The 20,234-nt window shown below is 33.4% G+C and overlaps 1 protein-coding gene across 1 annotated transcript in view; it reads right to left on the bottom strand.

Annotated features, from left to right (window-relative positions):
• Positions 1-20,234, bottom strand: part of UBR4 (Ubiquitin protein ligase E3 component n-recognin 4) — a 128,786-nt gene that overhangs the window by 75,165 nt on the left and 33,387 nt on the right. The window contains exons 24-33 of the mRNA XM_051208646.1: positions 18,940-19,462; positions 17,066-17,296; positions 14,802-15,523; positions 10,481-10,598; positions 9,344-9,483; positions 6,807-7,854; positions 4,117-4,319; positions 3,530-3,685; positions 2,148-2,486; positions 59-477 (exon numbers count right to left, since the gene is read on the bottom strand). Of these exons, the coding sequence (XP_051073210.1) occupies positions 59-477; positions 2,148-2,486; positions 3,530-3,685; positions 4,117-4,319; positions 6,807-7,854; positions 9,344-9,483; positions 10,481-10,598; positions 14,802-15,523; positions 17,066-17,296; positions 18,940-19,462 (3,899 nt within the window). The remainder of the gene's footprint in view (positions 1-58; positions 478-2,147; positions 2,487-3,529; positions 3,686-4,116; positions 4,320-6,806; positions 7,855-9,343; positions 9,484-10,480; positions 10,599-14,801; positions 15,524-17,065; positions 17,297-18,939; positions 19,463-20,234) is intronic.

Here is a 20,234-nt window from a genome sequence, read left to right on the forward strand (position 1 = left end):
TCATAATAATAAATATATTCTTCGACAACAAGAAGAAAGAAACAGTAGATGGACTAACTTGGTAAATTTGGCAGATGGTGTGATGTAGCCAACACCAGTGGTTGGTACGTTCCCATCTCCGCGTCTTGGGCCAACTGCCAGTAGAAATGAATGAGTAATACATAATTCCTTTCTATTTTGTTGTAATGTTTGTGCTGTGGAGTTATCGGTAGTGTTAAATAATTTAATTCCACTAGCAATGGAATGACCAGACTGATAAGAATGTAATAAAAGACCCATTGAATTGATATACTGAACACTAACTCCACCACCACCAAGTACGCCAGTTAAACGGTCTAATGTTAATTCTGGAATTGTTCCTAGATCATCCGACGATGTGGTTGTATTGGGGTTCATTTTTAAACTGTTGATATCCCATTCCAATGATTCAGCTAGAAAGAATGGACCTAAGAATGATAGGCAAAGAGGGCCCAGTCTCTGAATAATGAAAGATAAAAAATAAATAGAGGATAATCAATAAATTATGTGTCATAATGATGATTTGTCAGGTACAGATTTGTGTACTTGAAGTCAAACTACATTCTAATTATGAACGTAACCAGTTACCTAAACCGAAGAAGATAAAGCTTGGTTCCAATATGCAACTTAATGACTAAGAGCAAAATGTTTTAACTATCCACGGAGCCACTAACACTCAGTTTGATAACTCATGAGTAAACAAAGATATCCAGTATAATATAATTACATAGGAAAAAATAGTTTAATCAAATTTAAGGAATATTTGTGTGTCATTGTTTATGAAGATAGGAATAATTATTGGCAGTTTTTTTATTATTAGATCCCCATATATCTAGAAAACATTGGGTGGATCCATTGTTCACTGATTAAAGTGCTTGACTTTCGTCCACTAATTCCCATGGGTCGAAAGCTGCCTGACTTCGGTTTAGTTAAGATAGAATTCAGTTAAAAAGGTTGCGGTATCTTGAAAACTTTTAAACGACTTTTATATTTTCTTGAGAGAAGTTCGTACCATATGCAAGCTCCGATGAAAATATTTTAATCATCTAATTATATTCACTAAATCTATTGTTATTATTATTATTCATATTACGTAATCTAGTATTATAACTTTTTATTAAAATAATTACTCACTTATTTCGTTTAAAATACAGTTCAACTAATCAGTATGGAGAAGTAAAAAGAAAAGCTAATGTTCAATCGAAAAAAGGTGGTACACAAATAAGTGATAAATCATCGCTCTTTATACTACTCTATCAGTAAATGACTGGTTCTGTCAAAATCTGTCCGGAATAATTTTTACATTTATAGGATATACAGATAGAAGAACATGAAGTTACAAAACGTACAGATCAACCTTAATAATTCAATATGCAACTGTATTATTTAGATGTTACAATATTAAATAAAGTTGAAATCAGATCATGAAGCTAAATGTATAACAGTCCAAGACTTGGTGAAATACACTTATACACGGATCTCAAAGATATTGACAAAAGATGAGCATTTTATTTATTTGGTTATTTTGCAATTCATTAAGCCGATATACACAAACAACCGCTTCTAGACTACGATACAACCGAAGTTGTCTGTACTTGAAGAACTACATCGAAAAATGGATCCCTACAAGTCAGTCATTTGTTATACAAAAAATAATTGAGGATGATTTGATGTGAAAAACAAAAACTGTTTGTTTAAATTACTTAAAATGCACTTTACAAAGTTTATATTCTTCAAAATAGGTATGTTATTTACACCGTCATTGCTAAGTTTTGTATCGCTCTGTGCAGAGAATAGTATATTTGTTACTGTTCAAGCTAGAATATTTAACATTGTATTAGCAATATTTTCTCAATATTTTTTTCTTGCTTCAAAACAAAGTCTTTAATATAAAACCTCCAGACGATTTTAAGTAATAATTAATGAGGATAAGAAGTTGGGATTCACATTTTACACATGTCACTAATCAGTAGTGTAGTGTGAAGAAACTATAATTAGTCCTACTCAAACAAATAACTAAACTGAGATAACATACAAAAGAAATGACAGTTATATGAACGAAAAATTGATCCGAAAAAATTTACAAAACTCATGAATATAGCAAGATGAAGTAGAGAAAAAAAGCAAACCTGATGTAAAATAGAACCCATATTAGCCATAACTAAAAGGTGAATGTCCCATTCATGCGAACCACGAACGTTATCGTAATCATCAACATTTTCAGACTTCGAAGTATCGCGATCATTACGATTGTTAGTTTTTATTTGTTCAAGCGAATCACTGACGTTATCATAATCATCACCATTTTCAGACATCGAAGTATCACAATGATTAGTGAGTATTTCTTCTTTACCCCGCTGTTGCATAGATTGTAATGGTAGGCGTATAAATGTTGCATCACAAAAACTTCCATCAACAGGTTTGAAATGATATTTCGGTTTACTTGGATTAACGAATATATCAAAGATCTGGATAGGCGGTAAGAGAGAAAATAAAAAGAAGGAAGTGCAGAATAGAAAAAATATCTCTTGCAGAAAGTTACTGCAAATTGGATTATATATATATATATATATATATATATATATATAATGTTTAATTTAGACGTTTAAAAAACAATCTTATTTATTTCCTTTGGAATTTCTCTCCGAATTTTGTCAGGTCTAATCATTGTTAGTAATCTACTTTCCCGTTTTTCTTAGGATTGTCTAACTGCTAACGATTACTCAATTTTTTATTGTATAGTTACCAGTTATAAACTGATATTTCACGCATAAACTGTTAATGTGTTCCAAATATCTGAAATTATTGTTAATTAATTACGGACCTATCTTGGGCTTATGGCGAATTTATGTCTATATTATAATTCATTTTTTTATGTTGATATGTGGCCAAGAATCTGCTATACATTATAGCATGAGTTGAGTCATAAAACTGAGTTGTATAGTAGACGTTTGCCTACATGTAGTATTCCTATTTTACTCCAGTTATTGCGCAGTCGCGTGTGTGGAAAGTGTATCCTGAAATAAAGACATTTGGCTTATTTCGGCCCTTCACTAACGGTTGATCTTAGCAGTCGAAGTGTATAGTTGATCAGAGCTAGAATATCAACAAAATGGTGCAAGCGGACTAAAGATATATTGCAGGATTCATATCAGTGAAGTGTATCAAACCAATGGTGACTTCCCATTTATTAAAAACCACTAATGATAAACCAAAAATTTATATTTGTTTATTGTTAGATGATCAGTTTAACACTATGAAGACTGCAAAATTTATGATCATGATCGTCTCGTGTTCATTAGGAGCACAATAGGTCAATTATAAAGGTGTATCTTTGAACATCGATTCATTCATAAAACTGTAATCCAGTAGTGATACATTTAATAAATTAGAGTGTACAAACTACTTTAAAGTAGTAAAGAATATATATAGAACCATCAACTATTTTGTAATCACTGACAGATCATAGTGAAATTAACTCATTACAACAAACATATAACTGATTTATTACTTGAACAGACTGATCAGTGAGAATAGCCAACAGGTTAATCGAATTCGGTAACCATATAGCTTTGATAATTTGTTCTCGTCTTGTCCCGACAACTGGGATCACTGAGATACGTCCGCATATTTGACCAGCAGATGATAAACTCATAACAACACATTCCTGTAATTATATTTGAGAAATCAATCCACAAAATGAGATATAATCAAATTCAGTAAAATATTTTAAACATACGTAAATTAAATTAAAAAGGTCTTCTTTTGAAAAAAAATATATATGAGCTCTACAAAATCGGCAGAACTAACATTATTAAGATCTTCTTGATCATTAACAATTTTGACTTAGACAAAGAACATACTGACCGAATGTCTTGTATCGGTCTACAGAATATACACACAATGATTTAGTTACCTTAGTCTAGCTAACAATATTTGTACTAAAAAATACCTTTGGATAATTGAATAGTAACTATGCTTCAGAATCAAAATATTTTTACAGAAAAAATAATAACCCTATTGGTCAATATTTATTTATGGTAAACAGAAACAAAAAAGAACTAAATATTGTATTTTAAAAAATGACAATTTACTCACCCATAAACCACAAATAACAAATGTTGATGAACATGATGGATTGACTGTCATACTTGAAATGAGGATACCAGCTGTTGCAGTGCTGATTTTAGGCAAATTGTTTAAACTGACAGAAAGTTGTTTCAAATGTTGATTCATTTCTTTTGACATTGCATTTAATGATGTTGTTAATTCTGTTGTAATAATATCTGTATTGGATTTTACTAAATATATTATAAAAAGTAAAAATAATCATTGTATTTAACACTAATATTACAGTCAAGGTTTAATTCGTGGAGCAATATAGACAGACTATTGTAACTAATTCCTGTCTTATATTCATTTTATTGTAACGGAGCGAGTATTGGAAAAGTTGAAATTGTGAAGTTATTCAAATGATTATTAACAGTTATACCTTTTTTCGAATAATTAGTAGGCAATTGGATTGTTGTATTTCTATATTGCCTGAATTGTGAGCTAACATTGGAACAATTAATTATTGTTTTATTACGCCTAAATTATTGTTAATTAATAAGGTCACGTTCACTTGATTTTTCGTTCCATATGTCTTCATTGTGTGCTACGTATGGTTTTTTATTTGGGATGTGATGTAGTCCGATGATTTTTGTCTAGAAAGTACTGACTATTTGAATTAAAACGACTAAGTGACTGATATGCAGATAAATAGAAGCTTGTCTGCTGCATTCTAACTTACTGAACACGGGAATGGACTAGTAGAATAGTATATGTACTGAACAAATGGAAGTTAAGATTATATTGACATTAACTCAATGTTTAATCGTATCTGTCATAACGAGCGAACGGTCAAAAACTAAGAAGTTAGTCGATAGATATATATTACAGGATTCTTTTTGGTGAACCTTATCAGATGATATCAATTGACGTTCGCATTCATAAAGCATTTAACCTGTGAACAAACAAAAAAGACGTATAAAAGATTTTAAAAACAGTGATGTGCTATCGATCAGTCTTTGTTTGTGAACTTTTTCGAGGAGTTTCTTTTTTCCCAGAACAATATATTAAATGTATGAGTTCCATAGTAATTACCTCACGTTTCAATAAACAACAGACAAGGTGGGGTAAACTTAGCAACCACTATAGTGGCTTCGATTAAACTTTATAGCAGTCAGCTTAGTTATCTGGTGGATTATATTCGTATTAAATCACGAGTACACGCGATTAACTTAAATAATTGATCAATCAGGTTTTAAATCAGAAAAATCTGAAAATAAGTGGTCTAGAAGTCTCAGCAGATTTCCAACGGAAGATACTCATTATAATCAGTTAAACTTGTAAAAAAAAGACGTTTATAGGACAAGTAATGCAATACCAATATTGCAAAGTAAATCAATAATATGTATATTCATAATGGTATAACTAAAGAACTTACATAAACAAATGCGTTTTATCTTTTTATTGAGTAATCTAAAAATGTTACCTTTAATGTTATAAAAACATTAAGGGTTGGTCAATTAAGAAATCCTTTCGTATTTTATACTCCTGAACCGAACACTAACTGACTACTTCATTCATTCTCCCATTCAATGTTCAATATTACACAAACGAAAACAGCTCAGAATAATGCTTATTCACGACAAAAAGTAGAAACTTTTAATAAATTGGAAAAAAAACATGAAGTCTATTTACTAATTCTGTGCCAAGGATAACTGATGTAATAATCAATCTGGTTATCTGTTCTTCAAAAATAGATTAATTCTTGTATGTGGATCGAATACTGGAAATTCCTGTCCTTACAAATTTTTTTTCTAATATTTGTAAGAAAGCCAGTAAACACTGTGATTCAATATGATTCATTTAGTTTAAGTATAAGATTGTGAAAAATCGTCTTTAGATGAAAAACTAAAACGATATCGTCTTTCGTTTTCATATCAAACGTAAAAAATAAACACCAGTTACCTCGAGATTCTATATAACAACAAAACATCTATTACGCTTTACGATTTAAAGATAAAATATGATTTTGTTGATAAATGAAGATATTCTCTTTATCGACACCAAAATCTTTATGAACCAAAAAGTTAAGGAAACATTATTCCCTTATAATTATCAATTCTCAAACTGCTGTTAGACGTATGAGGGGGATTATCACTTACCGGTTGCCCGTCTTGTGAAAGGATGGACCCTTATAGAAAGCTGGATTACAGGTGGTCTTACCAACCGTAAAATGCGATCGTAGTACCCCAGAGAACAACTGCTTGAGACTTGTCACTCGACCTTTGAGTGAATAGATCTTAACACCTCAATTCTTTATTTTAAGACCTTACTGAAGATGATAGGAACCTGTGGAGAAGATTGAGGTGTACTATTTCAAGAGTCGATCTTTCAGAACTCACTCCAGTTGTGGGGAGGTGATATCGCAGTAGATGTTGATTGTATGGAGGAAAAATCTTAGCATCGTTACAACCCCGTACTGTTGATATACCAAATGATGAACTTGTTGTTTTTGTCCTTATTGCTCTAAAGTCGACCAACGTGATATGATGGGACCTCAAGAACATGTGTTCTAGTTAATACAATTCTATTTCGCCGTCACGATGTACAACCCTGACTATTACATCAAAATGTTATCTGAGACATCATAAAGAGAACATATTGTCTGGAAAATGTATAAAACAATACATAAATAAAAGAAAATGGGGATATAAAGAGAAATTAGAAAAAGGCCTCACCTTTATTCTCATTATCAGACTCAATTTTCAATTCACTATGCCTTGATTGAAGTAATGCAGTGATAAATTTCAATTTAGCAATTTCTTTTAAACCTCGATCTTGTTTTTCTGCGATCTGTATTAGTAACTTATCTAAATTGTAGATTGATATTAATCCACGTTGACCAAATGGTGATCTTGATCCCTTTAAACCATCTGATGTAGATGTATTAGATATTATCCCTGTATCTGTACCAGAAACAAGAGATCTGGGTCCTGTACTAGCCACTACTAAGAAATAAGAACATGTAGATCTTGTTGGAGTTGGCAAACGTAGAACACAAGTGACAGCCGCTCCACTAGATCCGACAGCCACATTAAGAGATGTAGCTGTTTTACTCATTATAGACCCAGTAGTAGGTAATGAAGAACCATTGTTTGATATACGTGAACCAAACAATTCTCTCAATGATAATGCTGTACTAGGTGGTAGGAATGATATGTTATTTCCATTTAAATGTTGTGCATCCAATGAAACACCACTTGAGAGAGATGGAAATATTAAACCAGCACGAGAAGAAGTAGAACTTTCAGATCCAGCTAGAATACTCGCTAATGCTTGTATAAGTAAGACTGGATTAGATGAAGAGGAAGATGTACCACGTGGAGCATTATTTGTAGCTGACATGGATAATGCAGGCAACGAAACAATCGCATTTATTGGTGTTGTTGACATTGAAGAAGACGATAAAGGTGGAACATTAGTGGACATACTATCAGACAGTGATTGTTTGACAAGTCTTCCCGGCGAAACAGTAGTGTGAGATGATAGATAATCAGTAGATGATGTAAGTGTTTGACGATTACTAGGGATTGGTTGAACTGATCTTGAAACTGTGCTGTGATCAATCTCTTCAGAAGTGTTTCTCAAACGAGGAGAGTGAGGTGTTAAATACTTATTGAAATCATAGGCAGAAATAGGAGCTGTAGAGCGAAAGAGTTGATAACCAGCAAGAATTATACGACGCCATAGCGTTACATCTTGTACTGACATAGATGGTACTGGTGTCTACTCAACATACAAAAAATACAAATAACCAATAAATATTTCTAAGTTGAGTAAGCGAAATATCAAAACCAATAATTTTGTGTCAAACCAACAAAATGTAAGTACTCGAATTTAGGATGCAGTGGGAGTGAATAAATTTGGAAAGTAAATTAAAAAACAATCACTGAATTACCTTCCAGATACAACATCTGACATGCAAAACTACTGTTGATTATTCTCATGTTGGATCATGTTTTTCTTTACGTTTTAAAACAAGTGTAGTAGACGCTACTCACAAGATTGTTTGTAAGTAGTATGTGGAGAAACAACGCCTAGAAATTGACCGATGGAGTGCAGAGTTCCATTACAGTACAAGCACGGCGATGGCAGAACACTTAGAGAACAGATTAGAAGGTTGTTCAGATTGTAGAACACAACAAAAGATGAACATGGACGATTGAAGGTTATATATATGTATTATGTATATGCTTTATAACTTCTCACAATAGTTATAGATTTCTTCAGCCCATTGCCTTCTTAACACCTATAATAACGCAATATGATTTGCCAACCAAAATATGTCGGAACTAAACGTTCACCATTCGGTTTCAAATCACGTAAGCTACATAATCAAGACTATGAATTTATGTTGACTAATTAAACCAAAAGCATATATGTTAAGAAGAACTCGGATTGACTAAAACTTAGTATTATTAGAAGTTGGTTCTTCCTTTAAAATATAACGTCAATGACATTTTTAAAGTCGAATCTCCATATTAACCACTGAAATAATCTGGTTGGTTGGTAATGCTTTGCGTTTACTTCGTAGTGCTCCAGTTTTGTTTCATTTTCCGATATAAACAGAGTTGTACCTTTACAACCTTTTTCTTCTGTTCATAATATAAAGCTCTTCTGAGAGTCCTGTCATCTCTATCTCATGCTGGCATGTAGATTATTAAAGTTGAAATGCTACTGATTGGCAAATAACATCCTATCGAGTTCACCAAAGAACTAGCTTAATCGTTCTGTAAATAGCAATCAACATAAAGCCACACCGAACCCAACTTCATGCCACAACAATATGTCTAGGGAAAGGATGAAAATAATCAATATCTTGTCATCTAATTCCACAGGATTACCACCACCAAGGTGTGAATTGGGTCAACCGAAACCTGCTATTGCATGTAACTGTTACCGTTATTTAGTTGAACAGGACAACTGGGTAGATAGTGTGAGCAATCCAGAAGGTTCTTCGATAAAGACTTACACATTACGCTAAAATAATTCCTAAAAAATAAATATATAGCACTACTGTTTATCTAGTATAGATGAAATATTTATATACTACTACACTGATTGAATGGTTTCATATTTGTTACACTTTTTGGAGATTTTTGAAAAATGATAATTAACAACAATACTCAGTGATTTTAACAAGAATTTTGTTTTTAAAAAACTATAGAATTACAGATCTCAGTGCATGTCATAGAAATAAAGACCGCTAACTAACCGTAATATTTGAACACATTCGAATTACTGGTTTATTATCTCGTCCACTTAAAAGCATTCGTTTCAATTTACCCAGACGGGTAGAACTTTTTAATTCAACTTCATTTGTACGCGAACAATTCATAAAGTGATTGAGTAAACCTAAATGGAAATGAGAATGAGTATGATACATATGTATATATAAAACTTGTTGCAGGCATCTGGTATTTACTAGACTACAGTGAAAACAAGTCAGGAGCGGTTAGTAAAACACCAGATGAATCGTAGGTTAACAAGGCTGCAAGCGGTTATTGACCAAGGTGGCTGGGTATGTGTAACACGTGCACACTGCATAGATATATTTCGGCGTGATCAGGTCCCTAGTGTAGATAATAGAATCAGGGTTTATGGAGGATAAAATAAAATATGATATGACTCCACATAATCATGGACTATTGAACTAGGTCATGTTGGTAGGTTACGACTATATGTTTCAGGTTCATGTTATAGTTGTTATTAATGACTGAAGACCTTAGATGAGATCAATTGCAATAGCGCAGTATATCTTCTAAATTTCCTGTCTTGATAATACCTTCAATCGTTTTAAAATCCCGTATTTTCTTAATTTATTGAATGAAAGTTTTCCAATGAACAAAATCAATAAGTTCACCTTAGATACCGACATATATAATGAACATTACCTTACAGCTAACAATATGCATTCACACTGAAAAAAAGTTCAATAACGAAGCATTCAACATCAGTGCGTGACAATTTTAATTAAAGTCAAACAAAAGATATGTGAAAAGATTGGCTTAGTAAGAAGTATTATTTACACAACCCAAAGTTTGTGTTTGAAACGATCCTGTGGTTCTCCAGGATCCAATTCAACATCTTGGGATACCAACCACTTGATTTATCAATCAATCAGGTTCATACAAGTAGTTGACAAGAATAGACGAGAAAGTTTTTGAAATCGGTAAACACAAAACCGTTAGTAAATATTTTAGGTAAATGTTCAGTTTTTGTAAAATGCAATCAAAATTCATGAATGGGTTTTCTACACAGCACACTGAAGAATAACATAGACGAAAAAGCAATAGATTTTGATTAATACCAAAATGTTATATGTAAATACTTTTGTTATACATACGTTTACCTTTAGCCTCTGATTTACCGAATCCCATTAGTATTTCAGCTGCTTGTGAAACAATATCACATGTAAACAACATCATCGTCAACTGGGAACGGCATGCACCGGTCTCATCAGTATCGATCTGGATGATAATACAAAAAAGATGTTAATACTTTTTTAAAATGTCACTTTTTATCTGACTACCACTCAGTATTTTATGTAAAATGAAGCAGAAAATACTTCGAGTGGCAAATTTAGATTATCATTGCATAAATTAATAAATGAATAATTAGCAGTCAATGTGATAGGAAAGTTTGACTGAGTAAGATAGTAATATCTGTGAAGACCATCAACTTTCACTACTTGTGTACAAATTTTTTATAGATATACCCCCAAAAGATAACTTTCTTACACTTAGTAAAGGTATAATAGTGATTCATTTACGTATTGGTTGCTTAAGACTTCCGATTGATGTTTAGGATTGCAATTCATCAGTCTTATATTGGTATGTGTGTACCCTGGGCAGAATGCCTCGATACTGCCATTGAGTCACAAGTATTAGAAGCAGAGATGGATGGTGACTAGTAGTGTAATCCGGAACGCGCGTTTTATCTCATATGAGACTTGTCAACTGGATTTACCTGCATTCCAGATTCGATGTACAATCGGCGACTAGGTGGATAACGTGATGGCGTTCGAAGTGAACGATACGGCGTTCACGTCTCGGAGTGAACATCAACCTTGGGATGTACTACATCCTGATGACGAGTCTACAGTGGACGAAACGCGCATCCTAGATTCCACCGCAAGACACCGTCCATCTCTGCTTACAATCTATCCAGGTGATATTTTTCTGTTTGCTGAAGACAACAGAAAAATAGTCTTCAGAACAAATTTTTAATAAGGATTTCCCTCACTGAATATAAAATGTTGTTTTAAGACCGATGTGCATCAATGTTAATATGTAGCTAGAAAATCCAGTTATTTGTTTAAAGTCCATAAAAAGCAATAAGAGATATAATAACTTTTAAACTTAATAAATTACGATAAAAATTGTCAAAAATAATCAGTAAGGTTAATAGATGTTTTTTTATAGTTAAAACCACGAGTCGATTTTAGTTCACTGAGAACCAAGAAACACTGAATTGGTGTACCTTTCAAGTAAAGGTTTCCTCAGCATTTCAAATCTACGAATCCACAAATTGGATTAACGCAAACAAGATCATGATCAAAGTTCAGATAGGTACTCCAAAACGAGCAGAAGCTCTGTACACAACCACGACAACGGTGGCTGATCAATCTGCATCCAGGTTTGAGATGAAGGAGTACGCCAGGTGGCATGTCGGCGATTACTGTGCCGGTAGTCAGTGTGAGCCAGAAACAGGTTGAGGTCTGTGCACAGTTGCAGTGCACGGTCCCCACTAACTGACCTGTGACCAAGAAGTCCCCATCGGCCACCTAAACGACTCTCTACTGTGCCTTGACGCCCAACCTGAACATTCAAGATTTCGGCTAGTACAATAATATTTGTCGAAAGCACCTTCTGTGGAAAAACTGTTAACTGGTGATAAAACTCATAATTGATCGCATCCGCACTGCAATCTGTCGGAGCATAGACAGAGATGATGAAAAGATATCGTTTCTCACGCCGATTTCTTCGCACTTTGATGGGACTTTCTGATCTAATAACATATAACCGACTGTTAATGGGAATCCAATCGGTCAGTGATGCCACAGCAATAGCGCTTAGTGAGACACCAACGCCATCAAAACCAAACGAAGATGTTACAGACTAACCGGATAAACGACGTGAAACAAACGTTCCGAAGCGACAGATGGAGAGTGAATTTGCAGTACTTCACTAGAGTCTTAAATATAGGTCTCGGATAGACAAAAGATATAGATGTTGAGACCACCTAAAGACACAGCCAACCCTATCTGTTGTCAGACCTGGATTAGTGTGCGAACGTTGAAGTAAGACAGTTTGAATGGTATACGTGGTTTCAGTATCCGTATTCGGTGGTAGCATCCGAAATTCGATCAGACAGTGACTCGAGATCCTTTAGATATGATAGTGTTTTCACCATAGGCAGTTGCAGTTCCACAAACCCCTTCTGATAATAATCATCTGCTCACTAGTGACTGACTTCAAGAGATACTCATGGAGTTCTAGTGGGAAGCCGTTACCAGTGGAGTACAACCAGGTCTGTTGTGAGATATCAGCTCACTGAAGACAATGGTATATGGTGGCGCAACTTCGTGGATTGGTTGAAGTTGGACATTAACACCGTTGGATGCCGGCTCAGTGGTCTAATGGTTAAGTGCTCGCGCGCGAAGCCAGTAGGTCCTGGGTTCGAGCCCCGCGTGGTGCTGGATCGTGGATGCGCACTGCTGAGGAGTCCCATACTAGGACGAAACGGCCGTCCAGTGCTTCCAGGTTTTCAATGGTGGTCTAGCTTCAACTGACTCATGATTTCAATCTGTGAAAAGTTGCAGTATAAGTTGAAAAATAAGTATACATAAAGTGAGAAAACGAGAGGGTAGATAAGTGACGTAGTATATAAAACAAATAAAAATGGATGTTATCAAATGAATGTGAATATGATTTCTCTGAACTTCAATTGAAGCAAGAATAATGTTTCTAGTAGTAATTGTCATTTGATTTGAGTGGGCTGCGATACTGCATGGGTGCCTAGACAGAAGCGAAGGATTTTCTTGGGAAGCCACACTCGGAGCCTCCAACCAAAAAGTCTGATCTACATAGCAGTGGAGAAACGTCAAAAGATGTAGTCCCATGGTAGCCGGTTACCAACAGTTGGTTTATAAGCAGTTTGTTCCTTCAGGATCCTGGAGCCCATGTGCACCATTGATTTCGAATCAGGGTTTTCCAATTCCCCTAGGTGGACCCTTCGTATTCACCATCTTACAAAGTGAATCGAACCACGACGACGTCATGGGCGCAAACAGTTACCCTCTAGACCACTGACCCAGGATCCCATGATATACATGTTTACCTCCGATAAAATCACGATATTGCATGACCATGTTCCACAGTCTGTGGTGCGTAAGTCTTACACTTCACGTGGTTGAACTCCACTAGTTATGACCTTCCAGAGAAGTCCAGGAACTGAATCTTGAAGCCAATTACTCGTGAACATATGATTATTATTTGTAGTACAGACATGTATACCACTGGATTTCAAGTCAGTGGTTTAGAGGTTAAGTGTTCGCACACAAGACCGAAAGTACTAAGTGATGATTGTGTGAATTCCAACAATATTCGATATTATTGGCAATCACATACAAATTTAAGTACCATCAGATTATTGATGGGAAAGGTTTATGTTGAGAATATTAAATGAATTTTAATCGAGTCATCAGATGAATTACACCACTGTTTCATAAGAGTAATATTAATCTACATTATAAATTCCATTTTGCTTGAAATGTTTATTGACAAAACTAGACCGTAAGAGAAGACACGTAGGATATAATAAATACAAACTATTTAAAAGCTAAATTTCACATTGAACCAATGTGATATTTAAAATATCACTTAGACAAAATACATTTATAAAAAGATTATATTAGTGAATAATAAGATTATCAATTCTGTTCGGTAATATCAAGTACTTTTAAAACAATAAAAAGGTGAGACTATAATTTATGGACGACCTTTGAGAGACGCTAAAGTGACCTTGAGAGTGTCTACCTACTTAATAGGGGTAAGTGAGGGTTATAAAGCAGTTTGAAGAATAAGGATTATGATTTATAGTTGATGGTTGGGGTTAGGAATTAGATTTAGGGTTTTCATCACGAACTGACATCAGCTATAATACCAGGATTCCATTTAGCTAAATGGGTGAATGAATTTTGCGCCAAAATGCAAGACCTGTTATCGTAAATCTGATTGGTTCGTCCATAAATTGTAGTCTCGCCCAATAAAAAATAATAAACTGAATGCAACCCAGTGGTCAAGTACAGGTTGATATATATTCAGCATTGCGTTATGTTATAATGTAATACATAGTGACACTAGTATGGGAAGTAGAGTCATGTTTTAAATTTGCATAACTTGAATAAAAATTAGTTAAATACATTAAGGTGTTTTCAAATCATTGCTTGCATAAAAATAAATCAAGCGATCAATACTAAGGTTAGAAGTACGGTAATAAGGGAAAAAAGTAAGACGACAATAAGCCATTGAGCTTTTATTGATAAAAGATATGTATCGGATGTAAATAAATACTTAAATGAAAACAGTTATTTCTACTATGAGAATGAAAGTCTATGTATGAATACTAGATCCAATTGTTAATTAAACTGTTAAACTATACACGCTTACTTGTCTACGAACATGCTCAATTAATTTCATCTCATTAGGGACTAATTGAGTATAATGAAATCGATTTGAATCTGTTTCTAATGAACCAGTGGAAGTATTAATGGTAGTAGTATTCGTAGTTAAACGTTTAGAATATTTACGTTTTCTTTTAATTGCATTACAATTAAAATTGTCACATACATTTAAAAAATGATGAATATTTCGTATTCGTATACCAATATCTTGTTCATTATGAATACTATCACCATTATTATCATAAGAAGGTGAAAACCTTGAAGATATTGACGAAGTGATAGGTATAATAACACTTGTTTTACAAGATTTATCGATATTATGAGACAAGTGATTAGATGAATGTGAAACATTTTGTTGAGTCGGCTGAGTAATGGATATTTTAGACTGTTGCTGAGTCATTTGAAATGTTTTCAACACCCTTGGTCCAGAATGAACATCTGAAGAGATTTTCCTTAAGCGAACTGCACCAGTTCGTCGGAGATTGTTAGGTCGATTACTGACAGATGATGAAGTTTGTTGATGACTTAACGAAGATCTAGTAGCAAATGAATCCGTACCGCCAACAGAAGTTATCGGACGCCAAAGCGGGCGAATATTACTTTGGTTGGTGGACTGATAGCTTCCATGTGCATTTAATGAAGTATCTGAAGAAATAGACGTGTTTACTCCTGAATTATTGATACCTGGAACAGAACGTGGGCGTGAAACTACAAAAGGAAAAAAGGGTGGAAAGTTTTATGTTCAATGCAGTACAGATTTCGAAAAACAAAACTGTAAAAGGTAGAGGTATCTTACGAGAGCTTGTACGCGGAGTAAACATTTTTATTCATTGAACATCAAAACCCCACAGAGACTACAAGTCGCCTCAATATTCTAAGTATGCCTTAGTGTGAGTGTTAACTAGCACAAAACCAAGGTTCAGGATTTTATATAGACTATCTGCAACCACCTGACTTTAAAAAAAGTGCATGAGATGTCAAGTCAGCGACAAAGCAAACTTATCGATAGAATTCGACCGTCAGTAAAAGAATATACCAATACTGGATTGGTTACCAATCAGTGATCAACCAATATGAATATCTCAGTCCTACAAGCGATCTGTGACAACTTAAATAGCTTGGTGGTAACATAAACTATAGTTTTCTAAACAATGCCAACTAGCATGCAAACTTTTTACACAGTGTAATCTAAATAATTATCAAACTATTATTTTCACTTGAAGATAAACATAAGTGTGATGGAATGAAAATAGATAACTATTTCTAGTTTACCATTTGATATTTTATAGTGATTAGTTAGATTTACTAACATTTTCGAAACGACTCACAAAATAGTAATAAATATATGACGTTGAAACACAAACAGGGAGAAAATGATCCGTTTAACATTACCGAACGAGTGTTGATTTTATTATCTGTCAATAATTAAACGATAAAAAAGAACATAAAATAAAATCGTACTTAATATATAATCAGACGGTGAAAAGTAAATCTCGGAAAATTAGTTTTTTGCGTAAGAATTTCCAGTTAAGCATATTTCATGTCAACTTAATTAAAAGAACAGTAAAAGATGTAAATTTCAGCGAATCCAGAAGCCTTTTAGTTAAGTGAAGATAAGTTGAGCTGAAAGAGGAGTGTTTATCCTAGTAAGCTACATAGTATTAAAATGAAAATAATTTCCAATCTATGATTTGAAAGACTATTTAAGATTAACGGTAAAATATTAAAAAAACTTATTGTTTTCAAACACTTAAATGTATAGAGTCATGTATTCAATACATGGTACATTCAAAGTAAGAAAAAAGGTAGATATTATTGATGGAAAACTATGAATGGATTATGAACAATTGTAAAGTCAATCTAAATGAAATATTTATTTAACTGCATTTTGTTTTGCACATAAATGTTGAGTGTTGAAGGCGAGTGAAGCAAGAAATGCTCATTATGAACACAGTAGGAGGATATAAGAGCCAATGCACTAATCATGTTCCACTCAAAACAAATGACAAATTGTAAAAAAATAAAGTCTTCAGAAATCGTATATGTACACACAGTGAAGAAAAAGCAGTTTCCAGTTAAAAAATCAGATTTATGTTATATTCATTTAAAGGTGAGAAGCAAACCATTTCACCTATGTATGAAGTTAAAACATACAGAAATAAGAATCAATATTTCACATGAGAAAATAAATGTGAAAGATGAAAACCATAAATCAGATACAGACATTAGGAAAGAAAATCTATCCCATACTTGCAGTATCATCTTGTGTCTCAATGAGACTTGAAGATTCTTTACGGCGTCGTTTAACTAATTTAGAACCCAAAGGAATCAGACGGGAGTCGTGTCTATCAATTACTGAATGCATAAATGTGCGATGGCCATCAGTAGCGTTAGCATTGGAGATAGATGAATGATGATGATGATATGGATCATGAAATTCCTTTGATGAAGCAGGTGATAAGATGAATGGATGGTAGCCATCTACAATTAATTTTTTAAAAATAAATTAGGTAATCATTCTTTCATTCATTTAAACTTCACAAAATATGGTTTACAAGCGAGGTAAGCCGTTAATTATTCTAAATAACTACTTAAAAGCAACTATTTTCACTAATGACTGATTATGTGGAAACCAATCAGATGATGGGTGAACGTTTTCACGTTTAAAAATCTATACATTTAATATGCAAATGGATCTTTCTAAAATAGGTAGAATCCAGGAAGTGCAGTTTTCCTATTTCAGACTAGTAGGTTGGAAGCATATGAATAAAATATGAAATTCATTTATGCTAAGAAATCATAAACTGGTTATATCGAAACATTTCGCACAGGGTGCATATATACAAGTAAAGAGTGATCAAAATTCAGTCAATTTATTGTCACTGTTACTACAAACTATTACATAGTGATGCTTTTTGCAGAAATCTTTACATATAAACATCGCCACAAAAGGGGTACCAAATACATATGAGGTTGTGAAAGGATAGAGAATGTAAAGTGAGGTTGATAAAAAGAAAAGCAACAATGAACAGAAACTAGTGAATGCGAGTGAAATAATAATAATAATAATAATAATAATAATAATAACGGGAGAAACAGTTCAGTTAGTAAAAATACAACCAGAAAAAATCCTTTCGGTTAAAAACGTTACTCTCACTTTTACGAAGAAATTTACAGCGGGATCGCCACTGATTTCTATTCTGAGCAATGTCTGATAACATCTCAAGCCACTGTCTTGCACGATCTCTCGGAACCCAACGAGGGACTCGTGAAGGAAAAACAGAAACCAGTAATGTACAACTTTCTTTCATGCAACGACACCATGTCATACACTGACTACCTCTCCACATTTTCCAACCGGTCCCAGCGTCGGCAAATAACACACGACGTGGAATTCTCTGAGATGACATTCGCATGATATGTACAAGCCACCGAAGTCGATGTTTAAAGATAGTGATAACAACTGAATCATCGTCGCTGTGCACAAAGCACAGCTCTTCCTATTTTAATCAACTTTATCACAAATCTATTGTTAGGTGTGATAGTTCAAGTATTACAAACAAACATTAGTAAACAATCAAAAAATTACATTTTCAAAAGTTATTCAGTAATACTGTGTGCTTACAGTACAGTATCAGCTAGTAAAACCAATAATATGCAGACGATAGCAGGGCAATAAATGAAAGCTTGATGTCTAATGATGTCGAAATAATGAACAAAATTTTCAACTCAGACGAGTGCTTTTCATGTTGATGAGTTTTCTGAACTCTATATGATTCAATTGTATAGCTTACATCGAAGCTTTTGTAGAAGTAGGCTTATACATAAATGATGTCATCCACAATGACAATGAAAGCCCAAAGAGCTCAAAAACATTAAAACAGATATATTTATTTTTAGTTTTGTCAATGTCAGTCAACTATCACGTAGAACAAGGCACATATATACATCTGTCCACGCTGTCAAGACATTTTGTCAATGTCTTAACAAAAGGATTTATTTTCACATATAGAAAATCTATTACTCTCACTTTCGCGCGCATAATTAAATGACAACATTCCAGAAACGATTACTAAATATACGTTTAAATATGAACAGATTAAGTAGGGAAAACAAGCAGTTACCTGTCAACCACGGAAGATAATAATTCAATTCCTTATCATTCATATACTGTAGAAATATATTATTTCTATCTTTTATCATATTCACTGGAAATGAATCTTTATTAGATATAACACGTGATGTCATCGCTTGACAAAACGAATCACCATTTTGACCAGCGCCACAATCACAAAAGAATCCACTAAATTTAGCATAACTTAAATCATGCCCTGAATGACAAACTTTAGCGCATACAGAACAAACACCGTGAGATTCTTGTAAATTACACGTGAAACAATGATACCAATGTTGATCAATAAACATCTTCTGAGTTGCAACATAAGTACACATTGAATCGTTAATCAATGGACCTGGGAATGAAGAATACACTTCATCTTCTAAACAATCATCAAAATCATCACTTATATCGTTGTCAGATAATTGATCAATTTCATAAGTCAACTTTGTTTTTAAAAATTCATTTGATTGAGCAGAAACATTTGGTAAATGAGATTTAACATTCCATAATCCTAACTGATTCCAATTCTATTTAATACAAAAAATCGAAAATACATAATAAAACATACAAAATATATGAATAACGGAGTAGTATACAAAAAGTCCAAATTTGTAAATTCTTCATGAACAAATAATAATTATACACACATTAGGAATATAACGTAAATAAAACTCCTCCAAGTATTTCAACTGTTGAACTGAACATTGAATAGAATACATTAAGTTCTATCTACAATATTACTAGTTGAATTAAATTATTTACACAATTCACATGATAAATTACTAAGGATTTAATCATTGCATTACGAATTGAAAGATCACTTTATAAACCAAGGTTCGACTAACTTTGGATTTAGTACTTTTTTTTCTAATTTGTCCACCAGGTACTCGAATATGACCCACATTTTGCGTGTGATGACTAATAATACTACATGATTGATCAAATAAGAGTAAGTGGAATGAGGTTTGAATATGGGAACTAAAAACTGAAAGTCAAATGTCTTAACCACTATGAACACTTATGACCAGTAAATGAAAAATATAGATAGTATACAAGAAAATAGCCAAGTTGATGAAACTAAGTTTATTAACAGGTTGTTAAAATGTACAGAGGATAATGAATAAAGTGTCAGTAAGATGTTTGCCAATACATTATCAAACAAAGCTTTTAACTGTAAGTACTCTAAAGATAGACTGACAACATGAACATAGAAACTGGTACAGATGTGAGTTAGTTCATGTTGTTATACCATGGTATCACGATGAGATGAAATTGGGAAGAATAACAGTGAAAGACATC

This window comes from Schistosoma haematobium, chromosome 1, assembly GCF_000699445.3.
Source record: "Schistosoma haematobium chromosome 1, whole genome shotgun sequence".
NCBI classification, from domain to species: Eukaryota; Metazoa; Platyhelminthes; class Trematoda; order Strigeidida; family Schistosomatidae; genus Schistosoma; species Schistosoma haematobium.